This window comes from Pagrus pagrus, assembly GCF_965226575.1.
Source record: "Pagrus pagrus genome assembly, chromosome: 8".
In the NCBI taxonomy this organism is placed as follows: domain Eukaryota; kingdom Metazoa; phylum Chordata; class Actinopteri; order Spariformes; family Sparidae; genus Pagrus; species Pagrus pagrus.
Window position 1 is genome coordinate 17,032,348 of NC_140192.1, and position 21,262 is coordinate 17,053,609.

Consider the following 21,262-nt stretch of genomic DNA (forward strand, 5'->3'; position numbering starts at 1 on the left):
CGCATTAAAACACAGCAGTGTTTAAAAAGAGGAGAGATCAAATGAAGGTGAAAGTGAGCGTGTTACACTGAGGAGGCTGAATAGTGCCTCTACTATCTGAGGCCCAGTTTAGTCTGATTCCACCTCTTTACCTCATGTTGTGTATATTAGGGGCAAGTCAGGCCTCAAACTAATAAAACCATGCTTCAGTTAAAACCCCAACAGCTTAAAAGCCCAATAAAAGAAATAAAGAGGGATATAACCATTTAAATGAAACTTTATTGTGAAATCATTACTATTTACAGACACATGATCGGTGTGGGTGACTTCCAGCCACTTGTTTGTTTGAGGTTTGGTTTTCCTCAGAGGTAAGGCACATAAAAAGTAGCCTGTGCATTTCATGAGCGTCTCTGCTTGTTTGTCAATCCACCGGCATTTTAATTTGCCCTTTTTTCAGGAGCACATCTGCTGTTTTGATTGGTAGGTGTTTGGAATGACTGATGCCACTTTCAGAGAGGGAGAGAGGAGAGCAGAGCGGGCCTGTTCCTTAAACCTCACCGGGCCACATGAATGGGCTGCGGCCTGTAAATCTAAACAGCTGTAGATGAGGGTGAAATGTGTATTTGCCACCCGGCCAGTCTGAGTTCTCAGTTCCAACGCATAAAAAAATAACAAAGCAGTGCAGATAGTGAGATATTCAGGTGGGCGGTTTGTCGATTGCGAAAGCCCTCGGCCCGGGGTCGAGGAAGAAATGGCATTCCTAACACAATCCTCCTACAACAAACAATCTAACAATCCTCGACAGTCCAGTTTCTGTTGAGACAACAGAAGAGACAAACCACTTCTTTTATAGACATTTTTACACAAACACCTCAAAATAGACACTAAAAAAATATTTAAACACAATATAACAACAAAAACACATTTAAAAGAAAAGGACAAAAAGAAAAATTAAAAAGACGCCTCCCCTCCAGTCAGTCACATTGTTTTTTACAACCTCTTTAGATTTTTACAAAGTTCGTTTCATCATCACCCCAAAACAGGCTCGGCGCTAACATCTCCTTAAAACAAAAAACAACCAGAAACCCACTAAGACTAAGAAAACCCAAAACCAGACCCCCATTCCCCAAACCCTGCTTTTACAGAACCAGAACCCACATCCCCATGTCACCACACATATTGCGCCAATGAGGCCAGCAGGGTCCAATTCAGCCGAAACAGACAAACAGATGCAGCCAGTGGAAGGCTGCTTTGGTATCAGGGCGGCTGAGGGACATTAGAGGTTTGTGTAAGAATGAACTCATTTGTTTAAAACCTTGTAACTTTCAGAAATAAATTTGGGCTTGAAGGATGCAGAAGAAATGAGTACGGGGGCACGCTAACTACGGCTGCAATGATGTTATTTTAAAGGACCGGTTCAACATGTTGTGAAATATGCTTTTTTGCTTTCTTGATGGGAGTTAAAAGAAAGAAAACGTTACCACTCACATGTCTGTGCATTAGGTTTACAGCAAGGACACTGCTAGCTTAGCTTAGCTTAGCATAGCATAGCAAGGTCACTTTCTCAACTCAACTCTTAAGCAAGCGTATTTCCCCAAAAATATCTTCTTCTCTGCTTGGTTCCAGCTTCTAACAAGGTTTGTGAGCCAATGGTATGACGTCGTTGGAATCTGTGTTTCGTCAGGATCAAGACTCTTGATAGTTGCCAATTTGTGGAAAAAAATGTAAAAATGGCTGATTTCGATAGCATTCTGGGGAGCAGTTAAAAGAATAGGGGGAAAAGTATGTTGCTGAACGTTGATTTATGCATAGAAGTGGGTACAAAAATGCCTACACAGGGCACATGTTCATGATGCTTTCTTGTGACTAAATGGAAAAAAAGTGTGTTTTCCCTAAACCATGTGTCTGCGGAGTCTACAGACAACAAATATTTGAATGAATAACAAATACCATGTAATTTGTGAGCTTATAGACGTAGAGAATGTTACTTGTTGGGCAACTGATTCCTACCATGTGTTTAAATAACAAATGCAAAAAAAAAATTTTAATCCTAAAATTAAAAGGGGGCTAGTCGCTAAAAGTCTTCCGTACTTTCTAAGTAATTCCCAAAGTAGGTTATTTGTAGAGTTGTCTCCCATTAAAAATGTCATAGTGAATGACTAATATGTAAATGATAGAGCACTTTGATGTCCTGTAAAGTGTGCCTTGCATCTGGGAACATGCGGAATGCTTTAAGCCCATTACCCATTCTTCCAGTCCAATTGGAGCTACCGCAGCCTGGGGGAGGACATAAAAGCAACCCCCATCATCTTTCAAAGCTCTTACGCCTTTAATTTGTTTAGACAAACAGCCCAAAACATGCCAGGCCAAACGATGGGACGAGCCTGGGGTCCCCGAGCAGGTTCCTGCCCATAATGAAAAATGCTACTCGGGGAATGCCAAACAAACTGAGGCAGACTGGGTCTCTCGCTTCATTAAATGGAGTACATAAGATTAAAGATGTAAGGCCAGAAACATTAAAAAAACAGGAGGATAATGTGGCAAAACCTGAGGTAACACATAGAATAACAGGTTATTTGCAAGAAACCAAGTTGTCACACCAGTCCAGCCACTTCTTCCTCTGGGACTCCTCAGTTTAAAGTCATTTTTTCACTGCAGCACCTCCACCCAGATGGCATGCATGATATGAGGGGAACAGTTTATAAATGACGGTGCAACCAAAGCAACTCAGTCAAATTAGAGGCCTCCACTGCTCTCCAATATGTGCCATATGTACGAATGTGTCGGCAGCAGCAGCCCTCTGAAGCTTAGACCGTCCTGATGTTGTGGTCGTAGATGACGACATGGATGTAGAGGTCCGACTGCAGGAACGTTCTGTTGGAGTCCTCACCGGGACCAGACTGGAACCCAGCACAGATTTAGAGTTAGAGTTAGCAGTTATTGGAGCTGTTTAAATATAGTGCATTCAGACTAAATGCAAAGTGGATTTCCACCTTGCTTCGTTCACGTCATCTTCATTGCTTCAAAGTGTGCCTGAATGTGCGTGTGACACTTTAGTTTCTTTCCTTTTTGCCACTCAAACAAACATCTTTGCTCAAGCTGGAATTTTCAGCCTATGTGGATGCATCAAATCAAGGCACCACATGTGCCTCTCCATTGTCTTTATATAAGTTTGCGCTCTATAAAATATTCTTCACTTTCAGTCTGAGCACACTTTGATATACAAGGTTTTTTTTTTTTTTTTTTTTTTTTTTTTAACCTTTTTTGACCTCAAGGGGCAGAATCTCTAAAATAACTATATTGCTCTGTCACTGGTTTTTCAAGTTGTTCAACATGTTAGCAAATGCTCTTCTTAAAGCTCCTGTTAGTAAGACAGTAATACTGACACTTTGGGTTTCCCACCTCGTTAAATACTGCAATCTGGGATTGTAGGTCAGGTCACCCTCCCACCCAAAAGCGTCAGAATTTGATGAGTTGGTAATGAGACTCGAAAATTAACAATCTTACCAACAGGAGCTTTAAAGCTGAAACATGTTTCTTTGCAATGCACATTGGTGAACTTCCATGAAGGTTGTCCAGAGACGATTGTTTATTTGTATGGTTTATTTTATGCTTGTCTGTACAGAACATTTTTCTACTGCATTTTGAACAGCACTGAACCAACCAATCAGCTTGCTTGAGGCACAGGTCAACATAAAGCACTGGTATGCACGTTGGCTCCTCTGTAAGCCTCTGTGACCTGCCATCTTGACCTACTAGCTCTTTCCACTTTCTTTACAAACTAATTGCTAACTTGCCATTTAGTGCTGGATGAGTCTGTTTATCTCAGCTTGTTTACTGAAAACAACTGCCCACGGTTTTCTACAGGGGATTAGTAAGAGCTATGATACTCAACCAGACAGTGTATTTTAAATTGAACAACCAACTGTGACCTAAAAGAAGCTAAAAGCTGCAGAGAGACTCAGAGTTTGTTTCGATTCACAGTGGGTCCCATTACAAGCAATCATTAGATTCAATGGTAAAAATATCTCTTATTGCCGGCTTCAAATGTGAAAGCTGCAACCGATTAAGTATGTTAGCAATCAAACAAAACCGCAGATATTCAGATCACATCTCATACAATAACTGGTATAAGGGAGGCCAAATGCAGCATCGTTTGACAGTGACAGTAATGGTTCATTTTTCAAGATGTTTCTGTTACTTTGAATGTCAGACCTGACATGGCCCCACCACTGAGATGTGAAGTCACTACCAGCTGGGAGCATTTATTTAAGGCTAAGTGTGTCAAAAGCTTGTAGTGGGAGTGGATCCATAGCCAGCCATTACACTCAATTTACACTTTTACCTCAAACACACTTGTGGGTGTCCTCATAAGTGAGGCAGTCCTCCTTTGCAAGTTCAAAAGATCCTAAATAAAAATAGGCCAATAAAAAGTGACTTCATAGGCACATTAAGAGAAAATGGGAAACGACGGGTGAACGAAATGATAAGCATCTATTTTTACAGAAACCAAAATGTGTCATTAACACCCACGTCATCTCAGTAACTTAAAAAAAAAAGAAAATCACAGAATCACTTCGATTGAATCCATTATCATAGTTGAAATATGACAACCCTTTAACCCCCAACCCACTTTTTGGCAAGGACGGAAAAAGTGGTCATGGTAGAACAAACAAATCACCCAAAATGAGTTGATGTGAGCCTTGATTTTGGAAGGATCTACTGCAGATCTGTGGCCACTCGAGCAGCTAGTGAGCTCATGGTAGGTTATAAGCCGGATGGTTCTGTGCTCCTCTGTGCCGAGCCAATCTGGGCTGTGCTGAGCTGAGCTGGTCCTGGGCACACGGGTGGTTTGCTGTGTCTGGCTTCCTATGCCTTCTCTTGTGTTTTTAATAGACAGCCTGGTCGGGGCGGTGCTCGACCGCAGCTAGAACACTGTGCTGCCATTTTGGCGCTTGGCCTCAAAAACGCAGTCCCCACAGCTCTGTCTGCAATTTCAAAATAGTTCAGCCCCACCAACTACTTCCCTACCCCCCAGCGAAGAGGAAACTGGAGGGAAAAAAACACAGTCTGTCAGTCGTTATTCTTCCAGGGCCCCTGTCGGACTGTAAGTGCGGAGGAAGCACCTGTCTCGACCCCTTGATCCTCCATTCTTTGTGCAGGTGGAAAGCAAATATCTTTCCCTCCCACTGATTTCTCTCTCTCAGTCTCTCCAACTGCTTCTCTTATACTGTAGGCTCCCTCTGAAAATGACTGTGCCTGTTATCTGTTGTTAATTAAGACTTGCTAAAAACGAGGCAATTAGCAAAGTTGGCAGAGGTGAAAAAATAAAAATAAGAATAAAATGTTGAAACGTTTTTTGCATTTGATGGTTAAAACAGGACACACTGGGAGATAACAAGGGCAGAAAATGCAACAAAAATTCCCAGTCCAAGTTAAACAAACAGGATGCTGCAGGTACATGGAAAGTTATCTCACTGAGGTTGTCCTCAGTGTAGCATAAACGATTTGAAGAGTTTTCTGCCCTATAGGCTTTTTTGCTTCCCTGGGATATTTTTACTGCCATGGAACAGGTGAACTGATCTCATTAGCAGGACCATTTGTCTCCCTGGGGCTCTAAAACAAAGCAGGACAACAACAACAAAACAACCTACCAAGGGGTCCACGTTCAGGATCTTTTTGTCCCTCGTGTTCTTAAAGAGAAGGCCGTTGGGGTCGTCATAAATCACCTCAAAGTTGGGGCTCGAGTTGGATGTGGACACCTGTGTCTTCCAGTTGTAGTAGCTGTGGAAAAAAAGGTAACAGTACTTGTTAAATGACTGAGGTGAAGCCATTTTTTGAAGCTTTCACACAGCAAGCAGTTGCATTGGCTGTGCTGCCAGACCATTTGGTTTGTTTTTGCTGTTTTGGGCCCACACAGACATATTGCTAAAGAGAAACAGATTTGAAACCCGTGTATTTCAACGAAAGGATACAGACCATTCAGGCAGGGTGGGGGAGCACTGTCACAATGTCTTTTTTCGTTTTAAAGTAAAAATAGTTAAAATAGGTCAGCTTTAAATGAGATGCTATGTGAATCAGTAAGCTGTGCTGTATCGCTGCCTACGCTGCATTCTGTCTATTCTCTTGCCCTCTGTGGAGACGCAACGTCAGAGTGGCTTGGGTTTCACGGTCTAAACAAACACCTCTTATATATGCTGCATGGATGTAGGATGAGTGAAATAGACAAAAACCTTACTTGCAGATATTTGTGGCAGAAATGCAAGTCAAAATGCATGTGAGTTCCTGTAACATTAACACAGAAGGAAAAGATAGGACATGGTTGCATTTCCAGTCGGAGGTCAAAGTGGTTGACCTTTGCAAGAAAAGCATGTTTGCTCGAATTTCAAATGGGAGCTGATGGTTGAAACTTGGTCTCCAATGTGTTCCAGGTCCAAATGTTTGCACGTAGAGTAACAGTGGATACAGATGTTCTGAATGTAATTTACCTGCTTAACATATAAAAGATAAAATATGTATATATAGCATGCCTTTGTAAGATTTCCCAGGAAGAAGACTGACGCTCAGTGGTCGTGGCGTGCACTACCTGACCATTTGGCATGCATTCTGCTTAATTTTCCCTTAACAGGCTCACACAGCAGGAGACTTTAAAACAACACATGAGCACCATACTGGGGTCATGACTTAGCATGTTTCACGGAGGAAAGAAAACTTCACGGATTACAGAGCATTACTAAGCCATTGTTATCATATCAATATTCAACAGCAGGTTATAAAAGAACTTTGCTTTGCAGGAAAGAAAAGAAAGCAACCTGCGGAGCAGAGTATCTTGTGTGAGAGAGGCAGAAGGTAAAAGTCTGTTTCCAATTTGATTGTGAGGGCGCCGTGTTGGAGTTCGCCAAGCCAGGCATTAAAGTAAAGCTGTGGCTAATAAGCAACTGAAACCAAAGAAAGGGTTGAATTCCAAAATAAATGACCGATTAATTTACAGCATCCGATTGGACCCCAGCTCTGCTGTCAGGTTCTCTGTTATTTTTGATACAGCTGAGCAATAGTGTGCAACTTTTTGACAGAGTCAAAGGGACAAAAATGTTGGTCCTTCAGGTTGAAATAATACGTTTTGATCTGAGGATGTGATTTATTAACATGTGAACTTTTTGACTGAAGATTAGCCAATGAGCTGAAAGAGATCCAAAGATCAAAATCAGTTAGGTAGTGTTCATCCCTGTCAAATGGTTGATCAGCTGAAGACAGTTTGCTGGAGGCAACATGTTTGTTGAAGAAAGCATCCAAAGCAGCTTGACATTTTCTAGCCACAAAATTGGCAGATCTTCCCCTTTCCTTGTTGATGTGAAATCCGAGGCGGGTTGGGAGTTGAAAACATCGCATTAAGGTAGTGTTGAATACTGCATTGTTCCCGTGTTAAGTTTGGATTCAGCGCAACTTTTCAGCTGAGAGGAGCCAAGAATGGAAATGAGAAAACCAAAGACACAAGTCTCAAAATTGGTTGAGTGAGTGCCCCAATCATTATGTATGAAACCCCTTTTTCTTTGTATTTTCCAAATAGTTATTGCTATTTTATTATTAAGTTATTTTTCTGTGAAGCACTGCAATACCTTATGTTGAAAGTTGTTATACAAAAACATATTATTATGATGAATATATATTATTATTACAGCATGACATGTTTGATACCTTCATCCCTTCTGATAATAGACCACATTCACACGGCAGCCATTTTCCTCTGATATCATGCTCAGGGTGGGAAGCGCAAATGTCATACTGCTGTGCTCCAGCTTTCAAGTCATATAAAAATAATAAAAAAAATAAAAAATCAAGATTGATCAGCAACTGAAAAGACAATGGATAAGCAAAATCTGGAGGGACATCGGGCCATTTTTCAACCTTAAACAACATAATTGATAATCAGTATGCTTCTATTTGACAACAGCTAACGTTAGCATTCAACCACTTCCTAGCTAACTGTTAATGGTGTTAAAATACCACAGGAAAGCCATAAATGACCTCTAAAATCTTGGACACATTTATTTAAGCCTGGAACTAAAATGCAATAGAGGTAGTTAAACGGTAATGTTAGCTATAAATGGTTGAATGCGAACGATAGCTAACAGGGTTGACAAATACGTCGTTTTACCTTGATATATGGCTCGATGTCCCTCAAGATTTTCATTTTCTATTGTCTTTTCAGTTGTGGATCAGTTGTTTAGTAGTATTGGTAAAGAACAATTTGTCAGATTCTACACATTTATGCGACTTGCAACCTGCAACACAGCAGCATAACATTATCCTAGCATTTGAGCTTAATGTCAGAGGAAAATGGCTGCTGTGTGAATACGGTCTATTAGTGCTCATAACGCTTTTGTCCACAGGGGGCACCATAATCAACAACAAATGAAAAATTTGCTTGAAGAAAAGGCGCACCAAGATTTTTTTTTCAAAAGCCTCAACAACACAATTGCGATAACAGATTTGAATGCTGTTCTACAAAGTGATAAGTCATAAATAACCCTCGCTCCTCATACAGTTGTGCTCTCCAGGCGGTTGTGATCATTTCCACTGGTTCTCATCATTAGCTCTTCACATCACTTGTAACACAACTCCACATGTCACACTCGCAGGCGCTGAAGGTTGCTATCGCGGGCCGTTGACTATTCCCCAGCAACTGTTTGTGGTCCAAGAACAAAGTTGGACCTCAGGGAGGAGGCTCAGAGTAAATCTGGGAAGAAGTCCGTTATGTTGGGGGAGTTGAGCGGGCTGAAGCTGCAGCAGCAAGTTGTAAATATGAGACCGTAACATAATGGAGAGGTGCCAGCATGCTGCAGGTTATATTTCACTGCAGCGATGCTTTACTGGAGCAAATACATGAAGAACAGCTGGTATAAAGTATTAATGACCCACACTACGTAAAATACATCTCAAAATGTTTACATTTACATTGTAAGAGCTCTGCGATCTTTGAAATATTTTGGCTGTTTGGCTGGCGTCAAGATGTTTTCTGCAGGATCTGTTTCGGAGCTAATCTCTAGTGGCACATAAAACCTGTTTGCAAATACTCATTTGCATTTGAGCAATAAAAGTATTTTCTGACTGCAACATATCAAGCATGCTTGCTACAAATTACAAGCAAATATATAGTACAGGCAATATAAAAACTCACCCATGTGGTCTGTCCAAAGCCCACAGACCCCCACGATGCAATTTTGGGAAATGTAAATACATATTTTTGCAGAATGGTCTGTTTTTCAATTGCTATGAAAAGGGCCAGGTATTCCAGCCAATAACAAGAAGAATGACTTTACTGTCAGTTGCTCCTGGAAACATGGTTTTCCTGGATTGGACATTTGTCATATTCCCAAAGACAGTTATTCAGAATGAGACAAACGGATCAAATTTGCACCAAGACTCAAATTCTTGGTACAGAAACCCAGTTCAGTCTATTTGTAGACCACGTCTGAGAGCGTTATATGTTAACTGATAAATTGCCTGTAAAGACTTGTGACCTAACTTGGACTTGCCATCATCAAGCACTTGAGACACTTCTTACTTGCTCTGACAGACTTGTCTTGATTGATTTTGACTAGAGACTTGACTTGGACATGTCTCACATTGAGACTTTCTCTGAGAGACTTGATTTAGACCTGTCGTAATTGACTTTAACTTCACTTGGACTACAAGTCTCCAGTGACTTGACTTAAACTGTTGTGATTGGGTTGTTTTTCACACACACAAGTGTGTTTAACAGCTTTCAAATCAATCTAAAAGACCAAAACAAAACTGCCAAATGAACCAGAGTGTCTTCAGACCATATGAAAAGTGCATACTAATAAAATACACACTACATCTCAGTAACTAATGATAGTGTGGCAGAGAAACACATACGCTATGTTGGAAGATTGTATCCATATTGTCTATTTCTAGTTGGCTCTACTATATTTTGGTACAATAAAACAATGACTTTGGGAACACGAGACTCTGTGGGTACTATCTGATGTCTCAGATATCTATCAAATATCTCCTTCTAGCTTTCAAAGTAATCTGTCTTTCCAGGAAACACATGAACTGGACGCCTCTGAACAGTCCAAACTGTGTGGGGAAATACAGTGATGCATAAAATTATAAGGTATGATAGGACGAGAGGTCTGGCATTTTTTTCCATGTTGCCAACAAAGCTGCGTAAAGCAGGTTCAGAATAGCCTGCTGCAATGCCCCAATTTTGAAATACAAATTGAGGTTTTTTCCCTAAAACTCCAGGGAAAATTACATTGTCTGAGACTTGCTTTCAGACATGTGCATACTTCTCTTTGTAAATTAGATCTGACAGTGTTTCAGTGACTATTTATACCGAAATGCCATGTGACAATTAACATTTTTTTGGTCGACCACTTTTATTCCATGGTGAACCGCTCACTTTTGCTAGAGAAATGGGGACAGATGTGAGATATTTTAACACTGAACATGAAAAGGACTGACGAAAGTGTGAAAAAAATATTTTTGAAGCAATGCCGAGATTTTTGTTCATATGTTACTTGGATGTGTTTATTGGACCCACCTCCCTCGCTGTCCCCTATGAACTGTCACCAGGGCAACTAACTGCACGGTCGGTGCACATTTGGTCACAAAGAAAGCTCCAGCAGCTGGATGGCACCACACCCAGACACATGGACCAGTAAAAGTGTGAGAACCTGGATTTGGTGGAAACAATGACGGTGCTCCCAGCACCGGTTCCTGGTTCCCTATGCATTTACCATGGCTGTTTGACACGTGCACTGTGTCCTTTCACTTTCCATAGTTACCGTGCTTAGCTCTATTGTTATCTCCAGGCGGTCATTTTCCAGGGTAATGTCAACAGTCTCATTATAGGGCTCAGAGGAGCTGGACTCTCTGCGCTGGATGATATATATCATAAAAGAGCAAATACCTAGCATGTGTATTCGTTCAACAGTTTTTTCTGTAGCGGCTGAAGAATACAAGTCCAGAAACTGTTTCTGAAGTTAATGTTTCCAGTGTAAATCACAAAAGGCCTCTTAAGTGTTGAGAGGCAGAGTGTAATGGGTTGAATTTACTGTTAAGCCTTCTGGGGGTGTCATGGGTCTGATCCAATGACAAATCACAGATGGGCCATGACCAGTTGACAACCCCATTAACAAACCCATATTTATAACCACCCGCCTACTCACGCCTTCTCATTATTATTAATTTCATGAGGGAATTTATTAATGTTCATTTTGAATATTAATATAGAAGTGATTAATATTTGCCTTTAGGGATGTATGAATTGTGAAATCTTGAGTCCATTTTTATGTTGTTGAGAGGGGACATCAGGAAAAAATTTTAAAAAAAAATGAACTGAATATCAGATTGTAAAAATTACAGCCCTCATATACATGTATATATATATATGCTGTATGGATGTAGGATGTAGGATGATATACATATATTTATATATATATATATATATATATATTTATTTTCACCATAAAAACAGCAACAATTTGAGTTGTTTCACTAATTTAAGCAAAAGTACTAAACATTCTGGGGTTATTTTTGAGTCACTGTAAACTAAATACCTTTGGACTTTAGACTGTTTGTGGAGATGTCACCTGGGAATCAAGCAACTTGTGATGCACATTTTTCTCGCTATCGTCAGCCTTACAAGAGGACCATGTCAATAATTTTGCAGCAAATATATTATTTTACATTAAGGTCCATGTGAGGGCATTACACCATTCCTTCAGTGTGATACCATTTTGCATATGTTAAGATGTTTCACTTTGCCATCAGGTTTTCGACCAGATCTACATGCACTCACACACACACACGTAGGCCAGAGCCATTACATAATGCAGTGACACAACTGGGTGTTATCCCATATTCCATTTGACTGGAGGCTAATGGCGCCCTGACTGAGGGAGGCCAGGGGTCAACCTCTGTTTGTAAAGAGGGGCTAAAAAATTACAGGCGACAGGCCCAATATCTTCACTCATATTCAAAGAATGCTCACTAATGACAACTTATCAGTCTGGTATGATAACAAAAACGATTTATGGTCACTGATAAGAGTTTGTGTCATTTTACATGGACAGAACAGCCCGTCGAACTTGGCAGGAGGTCTGCTGGTGGAACACTGAGTTAATCTGTCAAACGCAGCCCAAACACCATCAGCGCTGAGAACAAACAGTCCGATTGGATTTAACCCTGAGGATCCAGCCAATGAAGTGTGGGTGCACCATGTGTGAAGATCACAACACATGACATGCAATGTTCCAGCTTACCAGCAAATATTCATCAGGCTGGCAAACTCTACTGCGATAGAATATTCCACGGCCCCCCATTAAAGCTCGAACACAATGCTTCAGGCCGAGCCGCCAAATCACCTTCGGAGCTGGAACAGTTTCTCTTTTGTATTAAAACTTAATAAAATAGGACAGCAGTGCAAATATTTTTACAGCAGAAAATGAGGCCAGGCACACAGGTGCATTGCAGAGGCAGAGCGCGGAGGCAATATGGTTTTGGCTTCGGAGGAGGCATGCGCTGTGTTTCAAGCGAGCAGATCCTTCAAGTTCAATCTTTCAGTCTCTCGCCAAGTGCATGCAGGGTAGAGCGACTGTGCCGGAAAGTTTTATCTGATCCAGCTTCTAAAAAAAGTTGTTTAAATCAGAAAGATTCATTGAATAACGAAAGGCATTGCATTGCTTACTTGGGATGAAAATCAATGCATCATGTAGCTGAGAAGATACTGGAAACGTATCTACTTGGTGAACAGTACCTTGACGCAAAACACACTGTAACAATTTCAAGAGGAAAAGAATCAATTAGGTCCATGTATGTCAGATGTTGCCCAGCCTCTTAAAAGTCTTCACTAAACACAGGGAGTGAAGAGGGAGAGAGATAGAGAGAGGAAGGAGGGGAACAGCCAGAGCACATAAACAGATGGTCACTTTGCTGGGGAACATTAAATAGACATCAGAGATGCTGTAGGCACATCTGGAGTGGCAGGAAGCTGGGTGCACAGAGCTGCAGATCTGTGGGATAATTAGATGAGGGTCAGGACTTTAGTGTGTGTATATTTATGTGTGTGTGTGTGTGTGTGTGTGTGTGTGTGTGTGTGTGTGTGTGTGTGTGTGTCTGTGTTGGAAGCTCTCAGTAAAAAGTAATGGAGATTTAGCCTTTAAATCTGTGATATTGTATATTTTGAACCGTTTTTTTTTCCCCCTACATGTGCAGTATCAGTGTCAGATTTTGATTAAAGTTATTTAAATGCTTCACCCAGTTTGCCCTGAAGTTACAGCAACTAAAACAGACCAGTTTCACATGTGTCTCTGAAAGTTATTGTCTCTCAGAGGCAGTTATATGGTCTCATAAAGCCACAGTCATCCATATGTTTGTGATTTTTGCAAATTCTTATCAGTTACCATCACTTAATTTCAGTGTTAACAAAAGTTTCACGGCAAAAGTGCAGTTTTATTAACATTTTTACTAATATTGCTTCTATTGTAATGTGGTTTTGTCTTATTAACCACTTCTGAGATGCTAACTCTCTACAGATGCAACAAGGAATACGCTGTGCTTGATTTACTTTAACCAGGTTTCCCAGGAGGTCAGAGGCTTACAACATATGCCTTTACAAATGATGTTTATATGACCCACCCACCCAGTGTGCCTGCTAAAATAAATCAAGCCCAGCGTTCGACTGATTTTTGCTCCTTGCTGCTCCTATAGAGCCAACGCAAAGATCCTGGAGGTGACCGAGAATGTCCTGTAAAAAACTGAAAATACTTCAAAATATGTGATTGAGATTTAAAGGTGCACTATGTAGTTTTGGGTAAGAAATCTAAATTAAAAGAGACGACACACAAACTCTCTTTGTTTTCGTAACTGAATAAATAAACTGACCTTAAAGGACAACACAATTTCATACTGTTTTACTTTGGCGGACCCTGCCACCTTTCTAGCTTCAAACAGTGTTCTGGACCTTATTTTCCTCTGAGAACAGCTTGTTTATTCAGTTATAGAAAAAATAAATATTCCTGAGTTTGTATTATTACCTCATTAGTATTGTAAATATTACAATTCTGAGTTTGAATTTCTTCTCCAAAACTACACAGCGCCCCTTTAACCTTTAAATGTGTAATTTTTTTAAGTTTTCTCATAGAAGAGATGAGCAAACGGAGATCTATGCATGAAATAGGTGAAAATTAACAGTCACAAGAAAACAACCTGTTGTTCATGTTTTGAAACTGACAAAATTGAAACAAACTGCATTTTGATATGGTCGATAATTACACATATTTCAGGTTGGAACTGAGGAATGAGGCAAGTGTGTAAAAGTTGTTTGTGAAGAGTTATTACAACCTCCAACCAATTTTTCTTTTTCTTTGTCTTTTAAATTCTCATACTTTGCTCCAAGGAGGTACTCTGCTACTGCTTTTTTTCCCCTCAAGACACTGCAGACTGTGTACGTGAACCTAGCCACCCTGCCTTGCTGGAGGTGGGAGGTGGAGGCCAGAGCTGGCGCTGGTGTCGCTGCTCTGTGTTCTTTGTGGCTGTGGAGGAGGAGGAGGGACAGGATTCAGAGTCTTGCGGTGGGAGGTTTAGTGCACTGAGTGGGCAGCAGCTCCAGCATCTGCTCCCTCTTAGAGGCAACCACACTGGGTGTTATTGTTCCCGACAGAGATGAAAAAAAAGGGGGGTGGGTGGGAGGGTGTGGGTTAGGGGTGGAGGATGACATAGGGGGTGGGGAGGGGAAGGGGAGAGGTAGCAAAGCTTAGAACGCAAGGTTAGAAAAGTTGGAGATGAACACAAAGGGATGTGTAAATCTGATCAAGTGGAGTTTTAGTGGGTGAAAAAAGAGAAGGAGAGGGGGAGTGTGAAGTCAGATGTCACATGGAGGGAGGGCAGGGAGACCTGTGTAGGGGGGAAGCCTCATAAAAGCATCATTAGGGAGTAGGCTGCACCTCCAGGCATGCTCGCTCAATGACTCACACCTACAGCTTGTTAGGGCTTCCACTTGCCAGAGAGGAGGCCGAGTTCAAAGCCACGAGTGGGGTTGTGTGTCAGAACACATGGTGAGAAATGGATAAATAAAACAACAAAGCTTTGCATGTCTGACACAAGGGAAAACCACTTCCAAAAATAACAGACTGTCACTCCTGTTGTCTTCTAACCGCTGTAGCAGAGAACACTCTTCTGCAAACCAAATGTACCACACTTTTAGTATTAACATGGATATTTTGCCTTTAAAACTTCTCATAAACACACATCTTGTGACATTGCAAATACTGTTGATAAATGACAGGATATTAACATTAACACAATTCTCCTGAAATGGCACAAATGAGTGTGAATATGCGTTAAAAATGTTTTGTAAAGACCAAAATATCTGCGCTCATCCCAGGACTTATGACTCCAAATTATTAACATATTAGACTTAATGGGAAATAAAAGAAAAAGCTGGAATTCAGACAACGCACTTCACGCACAGGTTGGTGTTTATGAATAAACAAGGACTACAAAAACACGGCAGCAATCACTTTTGCGCCAATATGGCAAGCTAAAAAAACATTAAGTGCTCTTGTGAACATTCATTCTTGACCATGGAAACACTGGTTTCACCGAAAAATCTCCCTTTACTCAAGGTCCATTTTCTTAGCATTTCTGGAGCTTTCAATTGCATCTCATATTTTTCATCAGAGGATGCAGCTGTCGAACCTGACACATCTGATGAGTTGTTACATAGCACCATCTGGGAAGTCATCCTTAGAAACTTTTTTTTTATAAAGGGCAGGCACCGTCCTTTCATGGTGATTGGACGAATCACCATGTATCATTGGCTAACTTCAACCAATAAGATCAGCACACTATATGACGTAGTGGTTAATCAAATGCCAACTCTTCTTTCAATTGAATGAACTCTCCAGTTCTGATATAACTGATGCTATAGCAGCATCTTTATTAATTTAACATAATTCAACATAGCTTAAAGTTTATCAAGATGGATTTACGAGATTCACGTTATCTTACAAATCCAGCTGTTTCGCAAGGTAAGCAGCTGTTATGGAGAAGGACAAAACTCCATCTACTGATAGAGACAGCAAGTGACCGGGCCCAGAAAAAGGCTACAAGTCGGACCTTTAATTAAACTGTTAAATCTTGAGGGGAATTCTGTTTTTATTTCTTTTCCATCCGTACTCTTACTTTTCTAGTTTGGGCCGGGCTGTCTGTACATACATTTCCAGTTTAAACATGCTACCTAAACCACTGATTTTTTGAGAGTTTGGGGTTTTCAGTGCTTCTAGTGAGCTACCGTACTTTGACCTACCTGCACTTACCATAGTTGCACTGACAAGCAGTTTTACATCGCCAGGAAAAAAGATAATGGTCATATCAGGTACACTGCGTATCACTTTACTTCCAAATACTTAAATGATATGGTCAAACTGGGGGTCTGTTTACAACATCCATGATCGTAATGTTCGCCCCAATGGCCTCTGTCATAAAATGTGACTCGTGATTTGGCTCTGATTTAAGCTGGAGAGTAAAAGCTCAAGGCGACAGGGATGATGGTTAAAACCGAGAAAATCACATGCAGATCATGGAAAAAACTAAATTTACCGTTAGAATCTGTCCACATCAGGACATCAGGGACCATGTTCAGTGAGGTTATCAAGGGTGCATGTAATTTGGCTGAACTCTGAAAATAACCATGTCGTACACACTCTCGTTCACCTCTTGTGTAGTTGTGTTTGTCCTCAAGAGATTTCTCGCACGTATCTGAAATGTTGGTAATATGTTACTATGCACGAGCATGTGGAATGTGGGAATGGTTTTGGCTCCAGTAATTTGCTGACAGCTCGCTATGTACACAGCTCTCCTGATAGACACCGAATTATAAAGATGTCACCTGCACCACCGAGGGATACAGACTAGACTTTAGCTTACAAGTGTAAGGTCAGCAGTTCACTTGTGGCTTGGCCTGGAATTGTGCGACTGGCACTGATGAATGTAGTTGTTCAACATACAGTACATGATGTATCCTGGCTGAAAACGCCCGATTTAAAGCATCTGAAGACTTGGTTTTCAAATTCAAAGCAGCCATGTGTAGAATTTTCTATAGGATTATTTTACAAATTATTCTAATAGTATAGACTTTTTTAGATGCTTGTAGTTTTCAAATTCTAAACAAACTGGCTAATTATTTTGGTTTTACTGCACACAGCTTTACTGATTTAGTGAATCAAATGGAAGAAAAGGTTAGCAACTACCTGATATATACAACTGTATCTTCAGTTGTCTCTGTAATCTTGAGGCCTCCCATGGCCCTAAAATCTATTACATTTATCTGTGATGACAAATTTGCTGAACATGAAAAGATCACAATCTCATGGTTTGAGCCTGCTTGTTCAGACAGGTTCAGCACTTTGGCAGCTCTTCCCAGCTTTACTTTAGAATTACGCATTTATTCCACATCTATGCTGAGGCCACAAGGGCTGGTGCTGTACATACTAACTATATTGGCCCTTTGCACAGCTCCTTCCGAGCCTATTGCTCTCTCACGTCAACCCGAGTCTTTAATTCTGGATAATAAGATTTCCTTACCCTTCAAATCTCGTCAAATCCCACTCTAGTAAAGGCCTCCCCGACCAACGTGGACATGCTACAATGGAAGGAGACTTACCATAAATCCGAGCGTCCTGGCATGAGCCTCTTCTTTCCGCTGAAATATGGTTCAAAATCTTGGGTCTTGAGTCTGTGGGCGTAGTCTATATAGCCAGATACTTCCTGTCCAACAGTATTATGATCCCTTATGAAAATGACCGACTGTAAAAAAGAGAGAAAAAGAAGGAAACCCTCTGTGTAAATAATCATGGCCATCAAGCCTCTCCTGAGTAAAAGCCAGGAAGGCCAATGTCACTTGTTAAAAGCGGACAGATAGAGGGGCTCTGTTACAAATCCTCCCACTTTGAAATACAGGGGCTCGTGTTAAACTTTGAATCAGGTCCAAATCAGAAACGACTCTAGCTAATGTCGTCCTGCGATGGCCTGAGCTCACCGAGGTGGGCCGTCTACAGAATATCCTGCTCAGATAAATGCGTGGGACTCGAGCTGAATCCTTCGACTTACAGTAACTAGAGTCTCAGTTCCGTTCTAACACTCCTACAGTCCAGGCAAGAATTTAGCTTGAAATGACATGAAATGTGCAATCCTGAGCTTAAACCTATAAACTTAATACTGTAAGTTGTGTGAAAAGTTGAAGGTTGGAAGTCAGGTAAAGACAGGGGCCCTAACAGGGTCCTTAAGCCGTGATACAAGCAATAAACTTCTATATTTAAAGGAATTAGAGTAGAGTGATAGGTGTATCACATTTTAGGGCATCCTTTCATAGTTTTAGCCTCAATGTAATCAGAACGTAGGGATTCAAATTACCTATGCAAACCTAACATTACCTAAACTGTGCCTATGATGTAGCTGTATTTAACCCTTTATTGTAAGCTCAGGCAGGCAGTCTTGGCTGTCATTGTCTGTCTACATATTCTTTTGTCTGTCCGATCTGGAAGATGTGTACACCTTTGTTGCTCGTCTTAATGGCTCTCCCTTTTATTTTCAGTTTTGCAAAGTTTTTCCATATTTGAGTCAAGGCTCTTACACCAGGTCCACGTTGCCTGCATGAGCAGCATGTGTGCCTGGTGGAACGTCTCTCTGTTCATTTCAGCACACGTCTTACACGGCCAACGTGAGCAGCGCGGCGTGAAAGGCGTGAAGCTGCAGCGCGGCGTGAAGCTGCAGCGCAGTGTCATCAGGAGATGTGGAGCCATTTTTTCTGTCACGCATGCCGTTTTCAGGAAAAATAGACCTGAAAACAAGCTGTGGATAGTCATATCATCATTATACCAGAGTTGCACTACAGTTTCAATGTATATATGTGAATAAATGCTTTTTGTTTCTTTTTTTTTCAATGGGGGTAAAAGAAAACAATCATCTTTATTGATCATTTTCAAAGGCTAACTCCATGTAGAAAGATAGGGATGCAGCAGCAACACATACACATTTGTTAGCTGCAGCAGTTCAGCAATGCAGCCGTCACACGCTGCTCATGCAGGCAATTTGGACCTGGTGTAATAATGACTTTGCCTGAGGTACAGTACTGTAAATTAAACTGATCTTTCCTGACTAAAGTCAGTCAGAAAGAAATGGAAAGCATATCGATGTTTATTTCAATCTTCCTAACATTTTAGTTGACTAAGTTGGATATTTTTAATGAGCACCGTTTCCCACAAGCCTACTCTCATTATGACCAATCAACCGCCTTGATTTAACAATAGCAGACTCACTTGCCTTTGTGATCACATGGAAAACCACATGAAAATGTGCTTTGATGTGGAGGTCTGTGGACGAGACCTCAGACGGACCCACATCCAAACCCTTTTTTTTTTTTTTTTTAAAGAAACCAGCTTCAAAAGGGACCGGCAGACAACTATGACTATGACTATGATGTACCATATTATCACACCTGATAACAAGGTATGGACACTCAGACCCAAGACCCTGGTTAGTATTTTGTTAAATACAACAAAAAACTATTACATTTTTTTTTTTTTGGCAAAAAAGGCTCAAAATATGAAAACAACAGCCAAACATTACCTTGGGGGTTAAGACACCTGCACAGCCGCTGTTTGAAACAGGTCAGACATCTCTCTCTCTACAATTGCTACCTCATAAAAACATTTATCAAAAAAAGAAAAGACAAGGAAACGACTGGATGTGAAGGCGACAGCTTGGCTGTCTATAACCCAAACACAGATTTCTGATTAGAACTCAACACGGCTCGGATTCTCCAACGTAAACAAAACACATAAATCTAAAGACAGTCATCCGGCTACTCAGTACTTTGAAGTGCGCGCAAACCAGACATAACCTGAAAAATAAGGATGACAAATGGCTTTGTCATCGCATTCAGACAAAGCCAATGAAAGGCAAGTTGTCCAAATCCCCTCAGGTGACAGCAGGACATGAAATGATCTTTTCATGTCGATTTGATGGTTTAGATAACACATGATGACAATGGATGAGAAGAACTACAAACAGAAGACACGCTCAGGTGTGAAGAGGTTGTTTTGTCTGCCAAAGATAAAAAGCTTTTCTTTGTTTTCTGAGAAAAAAAGAGGACTCTTTTTGTGTCTTACTTTTCTTGTTTACTCTGAGCCTGAATGAGTCCCACTTGTCGGCCTACAGTAACACAGTAAGTGGACCCAAGCGGAATACCTCAGCTAGTGATATCACATTTGTATAACTGTCAGGACACGGGCCATCTGTGGATCCCTTTACTAAAAAGGCGTGAGATAACTAGCGCTCCAGAGCTCAGAAGAAAAGAGGGCTCCTTTCTCTCTGCCTCTCAAACGTTTAAAACAGATGCTATCAGGTTCACAGCTGGCTGGAGGCCTGGACCAGATACCCTATCTACTGGCTTCTGTCCTCCTGCAGCCAGCCTTGAAAAGACATCATCAGGTGGACAAGGCAAAGGCAAAGGAGGCGAGTAACATTTGGGTAGTGGCGATAAAAATATCAGTTAAATTCATCTATGGAGGATACATCAATCAAAAAGGTAAGTTTGCTAAATATGCCAGTAGTGATAACATTTTACTTCTATACAGTACTTTGTCATGGGATATTTTCAGATTTTGTACTTGTGTTTCCATGTGCCAATTATATAGATGCAAAAAAGGCTTCAACTTGGTTTAGAGCAGGCTGCTGATTGGCTTTTTTTTATACCTATAAAATTGTCCTTGCAGCAATATGCAGCAGTCAGGAATCACAAATATACAATGAAAAAAAAACAGTAAGAACAAAATAATCTGATGATTTTTCTGTAATAAATGCTTAAAGCTGCTATTAGCATTGTTGGATGCATTCTGGTCATTTGCCATCTGCTTCTTGGAACAAACGTGATTTTCAGAGAACGTACACATGATTAGCCTTATTCATTGTGTTACACAGCTCAGAAGAGTAATGGAAACTTCCTTAATAAAAGGGCATGATTAGGTTTTGTTCTACTCACTCGCCTTTGACAGGTAAGCCAAAGTTCATTTCACTCTCAGGGAACTGTGGGAGAGAACGACGGAGCCTGACATGCCTATTTGCTGCAAACAACCAACATGATTTTCCAGCCTCTGTGTTGGAGAGAGCTGGGGGACCTCCACCTTACACCATGGAAAACAAGTGGAGGCCTTACGTCACCTGGCAGCAATTACCAAGAACAGGTGCTGTG

At 40.9% G+C, this 21,262-nt stretch overlaps 1 protein-coding gene across 1 annotated transcript in view; it reads right to left on the bottom strand.

Annotated features, from left to right (window-relative positions):
* Positions 1-238: 238 nt before the first annotated feature.
* The window catches only part of cfap299 (cilia and flagella associated protein 299), a 77,028-nt gene continuing 56,004 nt past the window's right edge, over positions 239-21,262 (bottom strand). Inside the window, exons 4-6 of the mRNA XM_084360639.1 lie at positions 17,675-17,817; positions 5,634-5,763; positions 239-2,879 (exon numbers count right to left, since the gene is read on the bottom strand). Of these exons, the coding sequence (XP_084216765.1) occupies positions 2,787-2,879; positions 5,634-5,763; positions 17,675-17,817 (366 nt within the window). The 3' untranslated portion in view covers positions 239-2,786. The remainder of the gene's footprint in view (positions 2,880-5,633; positions 5,764-17,674; positions 17,818-21,262) is intronic.